General features: G+C 53.7%; 2 protein-coding genes across 2 annotated transcripts; one reads left to right on the forward strand and one right to left on the reverse strand.

Annotated features, from left to right (window-relative positions):
* Window positions 1–293: 293 nt before the first annotated feature.
* ZC2HC1C (zinc finger C2HC-type containing 1C) lies at window positions 294–2,550 on the reverse strand. The gene is given in 4 exon segments (XM_005148982.3): window positions 294–338; window positions 340–495; window positions 1,154–2,404; window positions 2,407–2,550. Coding segments are annotated over 4 exon segments (1,596 nt in total).
* A 651-nt stretch (window positions 2,551–3,201) lies between these two features.
* Window positions 3,202–4,390, forward strand: ACYP1 (acylphosphatase 1). The gene is made up of 2 exons (XM_005148896.2): window positions 3,202–3,369; window positions 3,768–4,390. The coding sequence occupies exons 1-2, from the start codon at window positions 3,286–3,288 to the stop codon at window positions 3,981–3,983; spliced, it is 300 nt and encodes a 99-aa protein (XP_005148953.1). The 5' UTR covers window positions 3,202–3,285; the 3' UTR covers window positions 3,984–4,390.
* Window positions 4,391–4,650: the final 260 nt, after the last annotated feature.

The following is a 4,650-nucleotide window of genomic DNA, read 5'->3' on the forward strand; positions in this document are numbered from 1 at the left end:
AGGAGTCAGGGCCCCCCACTGAAGGCTGGAGTGTTTCTTGGTGCTTAGCTTCTGGCCAGTCCAGCTTAGTAGTGTTTGATCTTTTCTAGGTTCCCATGAGCTGCTGCTGCATGACTGAAGGACTTGCAAACAGAGCTGATGGAATTTTTTGTTCCAGGTTTGCTTCCTGTCGCAACTTTCTCATACAAAGTGGTCGTTCTTACTTTAAGAATAAACAACTACTCTTGTGACCATTTGGAAACAACTTTTCCACAACAGAACTAGTTTAATACAGTAAAAAGAAGAATCGCCAGTTATAAGCAGAAAACTGGATCAAATCGGCATTTACAGTCGGGGCAGGGAAATACAATCTGGGTTTTTGATGGGAGGCAATGGGGGAACTTCAGAGGTCTTCCCTCTCTTGCCAAGGACTCCTGGCACCTGGCAGGCCTTAGGCGTGGTCTGGATGAGAACTGCATGCTTCTGTTTCCAGCTCTTCTTTCTGTGTGGCTTGCCCTGCAGAAGGGAAAGGCAGAGCAACTGGCAGCACCATCAACCTCCATTCCCAGTCTTACATTCGGGGCCCAACCTGGGTCACCCATTCCTGGGCATTCCCCATTGATGTAAAACACTTCCTGAGAAGCTGAGTCCCACAGTGGAGAACAAAAAGACCATCACCAAGGAGGATCTGAAGGAAATACTGATAGAGGCATCAGTACTTGGAAAGAGCTTGAGTATAACCAGAAAAACAAGCAGCAGGGCCAAGGAATCAGACAGGGCTGCTATAGCTGCTTTGCAGAAACTGAGATGCACGTTTCCATTGCTTTAATTTTCACAGCCTGTGTTATTACCTGGGTTTCAGTCAGTTCCATGCATGCCACAGGGTTTTACTGGGGCAGACCCAGTCTATATCCTGACTACAGCAAGGAATGAGCTTTCTCCAGGAGTATCCCCATGACGCATTAGAGATGCAAGTCAGTTAGGACCCCAGCCCGCTGTTAGATTTAAGATGGATTTATTTATGCATTTGGCAAGAACATTTCGATAACTGCAGTGTATCCCTTGGCCTTGTGTACACGTGAAGGTGCTTCCCTCTCATCAGAATTAGATACTGAGGTGGAAGGAACGTGAGTAGTAGGTGTGTATCAAGGGAGGCAAAAGGACTGCATGTTACCTCAGGCCCTTCCAAGGCTGTGAGCTTTCCAGTTCTAAGTGTCCGATGCTGATACTCTTCCAGTTGTGTGCCCTTAGCTCTGGCCTTGCTGGAGTCAAACACTTTCCTCTTGGAGCCTAGGAGTTTGCTGCAGATACTTATGTGCTTCTCAAGCCTGGTGCAGAGGAAGTTACGTCCACAGATGTAGCACTGTCCCAGCTTCCCCTGCTCCACAGCACTGCCAGCCTGCATGTGTAGCACCTTTGTGGATGGATGGTTACCAGAAACTTGCTCTGAGATGGCAGAGGGAGAAGAGCCACATTTTGGGTCTGGCCTTGAACAAGATGCTAAATGCTCCGTTGGCATGTGGCCTTGAATTTTGTTGTTGCTGGCTACCAACCTCTCCTTGTGTTTCCCCATAGCCAGTTCCTGGGGGCAGAGGGTGGTGCCAGGCTTGAGGATAACAGCCTCTGCACAGTGTGCCCCATGCAAGACCCCATCATCCGGCCCAGCTGCACCTCTGAAGATTTTCTCTTCAGGGTACCTGGCAGACATTGGCTTACAGGTCCTCTCCGCTTCCGGGCACCTTCTCTTCCCTTTCTCAGCAAGCTCTTTCTCTCTTTGAATCCTCCTAAGCAACTCAGTTGTTCTCTCCAGCTTCTCTCTGAGGAGGGCCTTTTGCCCTTGGATTTCCTTTTCCAGCTTCCGTGCATTTGCCTCCAACTCTTGGAAGGAGGACAGCTGCCCCCTGTATGGGAAGGCTGACTGTTCGGTTTCTGCTGGCCAAGGAGAGAGCACTGCAGCTGGCTGATACCTCCCTTTGCTCATTGAGCTAGGGCTGCTGTTTGCAGCTTCCTCCGTGTATGGGGCACTTCCAAACTGTGCTGTGTTGACCGCTGGAACACTCGTACCCTGCTGGGGAACAATTGGTTTCAGGGGATATGCACGGTCCACTCCTTCTTTCCGTCTGGCTACTGGTCTAGATGGTGGAGTCCTGCTGTGGCTGGTGGTCTGCAGTCCACCTAAACAGGAGTCTCTGTGCCTGGATCCATACTGACTGTTTTCTGGGGCAGGAGAACAGGAATATCCTTGTCTCTTGCCGGCATAGAGATCCTTTAAACCTTCCTCTTTGCTAGGTACGAGTTTATGCTGAGAGTGTCTCTTCTGGTGTTCCAGCTGGAAACCGGGAACAGGCTTAGTAGCTGCCATCACAGAATCTGCTGGTGGAAACCAAGCCTTTCAGTGCCTAAGAAAGAGCCTGAGGTTAGAAGCAAAGTCATTACAGACTATGTTCTCCAAAACTGGAAAATGTTTTCCCCAACAGTCTATACCTGGAGGCTACAGTGAGAGGCTATGATAAATATTAGCAAAGGTTTTGTAACTCTTGTGGATCCTGTAAATCTTTACAGTCCTTCCATTTGCCCTGCCCAAGCTCCCTTGCTGCCAGTCCCAATTGCTTATGCAGTCAGAGCTAAGGTGTGATTCTTTTCCGCTTTCTGTGTGAGCCCTGCCTTACCCTGGGAGCAGCTGAAGTATGCTGTACCGCCAGAGAAGCGGCAGCGCTCCCCAGAGGCATTTCCCGTAACGCATCCCTTCGGTTCTGGCACTGCAGAGCCTCGCGTGAGGCTCTGACACGCACTCTCCGCTAGAGCCCAGCACAGTTTTCCCGTGGCTCGTTGTCCCACACCCCGCGAGGTGCGGGAGGTGCCCTCACACACCGTGGGGCGAGCGTGTTTACCTGCGGGGCTGAGCGCACCGCGGATCGGCCCTGACACCGCCTCAGGGACCCGGCGCGCGTGGACAGCGGTCGCTAGAGACGCGCACGCGGATGGCGGCTCCAGCGCCGCTCTGGCTGGCGGGCGGGCTCTCGATTGGTTCTGGGCGCCGAGCCCCTCCCACTGCGTTCTCTGGAGAGCTCCGCCTCTGTGACGGTGCAGGAGGGGCTGGGGGGGGAAGGGGGCGGGGCGAGCGGATGTGCATTATTCATGAGGATGTTAATGAGGGACCGGCCCTGGTTCTTTATTGGTCCCGGGGGAGAGCGAGGCCACGCCCCCATGCCAGCCGCCCCGCCCCGCTCCTCGCCGGCGCAGTGGCGTGTGCGGCGGTTGCGCCTGGCGTTGGAGGAGGCGAAGGGTGGGGGTGGTGTTGGCGCCATGGCGGAGGGCGAGGGTTTGCTCTCCGTGGACTACGAGGTGTCCGGCAAGGTGCAGGGCGTTTTCTTCCGCAAGTATACCCAGGTGGGTGGCGTGGTCCCACGGCGTGCCCCTTGCTGTGCTCTCCAACCGGGGTGCAAATATACTCTTCTGTCTGGGTCTGGCCGTGGCCACGGTATGGGCCATGGCTGCTTCTGGGGTCGGGGAAGGAGGGGTTGGGGATAAGGTCTGTCGTCTGTAAGCGCTGCTGGTAGCCTGTGCTGTGTTATGGAAGCACGATTGAAAAGCGTGTTTCAGCCCCAGCTTTTAATGGGGATTAGTATCATGAGTAGTTGGCTGAATGTGCTGCAGCTTCCCTGCAGCCTGAGCTGTAGCAAACTCCTCCGGGGTCTGCATCTGTAGCATCAGCGCCTGTCTGTGAACGTCCTGTCGCTTTCTCACAGTTTGGATTAATCTCCTTTTGCTGTGTGTTGTTTTCTCAGGGGGAGGCTAAAAGGCTCGGACTTGTTGGTTGGGTCCAAAATACGAGCCATGGCACCGTGCAAGGGCAAGTTCAGGGCCCAGCTGCCAGGGTGCGGGAGCTGCAGGAATGGCTCAGGAAGACGGGAAGTCCCCAGTCCCGCATCAGCCGAGCAGATTTCAGGAACGAGAAGAAGATTGAGGCGCTGGAGCACGATGACTTCCAGATCGTGAAATAGCTTTGCCCAGGAAGAAGCAAAATCTGGATCATGAGCTGCTCTCACGACACCTGTACTTAGGCAATCTTAATCTCTGGAGAACTTTTATTTTATTAAATTTCTAATTTATTGGTTTGTTGTACTCTCAGTCTAACTTTCAACCTTTCACAAAGCTTTGGCAGGTGGAGGAGAGTGGGCTGGCATTGTTGAAAGAGCGGCCTTTGGGGCACAGCCTCTCGTTCTGTCTGTCCAGTGCTGGTTTTCAGTGGCTGTACCCGGGCAAAATTTACATCTGTGTAGTGTTGCGCTTGCGTGAAGGACAGCAGGGGAATTGCTGAAGATGTTATTTTGCGCTCTAAATGCCTTAGACAGAATTTACTTTGTTCCACGGTTTATTTCTTTAGAATAAAGCTGCTTTGAGGATGTTTCTTGTGTGGAATGTGCGGGCTGAGTGGGTCGTAGCTCTTGCGTTGTCATCCCGTTGCCAGTACCCGCCCTCGCGGGACCGCACGCTGTCACGAGCTGCCGCTCTAAGGGGCGTGGGTGGACGGTGCCGTTCGTCTCTCCGCGACCCCGGTGGGGCCCGGCAACTACATCTCCCAGCATGCACCGCAAGGCCGGCACCCATCTCCCCACAAGCTTCCGGCTCCGCGGCCGCGCATGCGTCCCGTGTCTCGCGCTGTTTCTC

Source organism: Melopsittacus undulatus, chromosome 4 (genome assembly GCF_012275295.1).
Source record: "Melopsittacus undulatus isolate bMelUnd1 chromosome 4, bMelUnd1.mat.Z, whole genome shotgun sequence".
In the NCBI taxonomy this organism is placed as follows: Eukaryota; Metazoa; Chordata; class Aves; order Psittaciformes; family Psittaculidae; genus Melopsittacus; species Melopsittacus undulatus.

Excerpts from the sequence above, each read along its gene's own strand:
- ACYP1 (XM_005148896.2), top strand. The coding sequence starts at position 3,286 with ATGGCGGAGGGCGAGGGTTTGCTCTCCGTGGACTACGAGGTGTCCGGC. Across the intron at positions 3,370-3,767 it reads TCTTCCGCAAGTATACCCAG|GGGGAGGCTAAAAGGCTCGG; the intron begins GTGGGTGGCGTG and ends TTGTTTTCTCAG.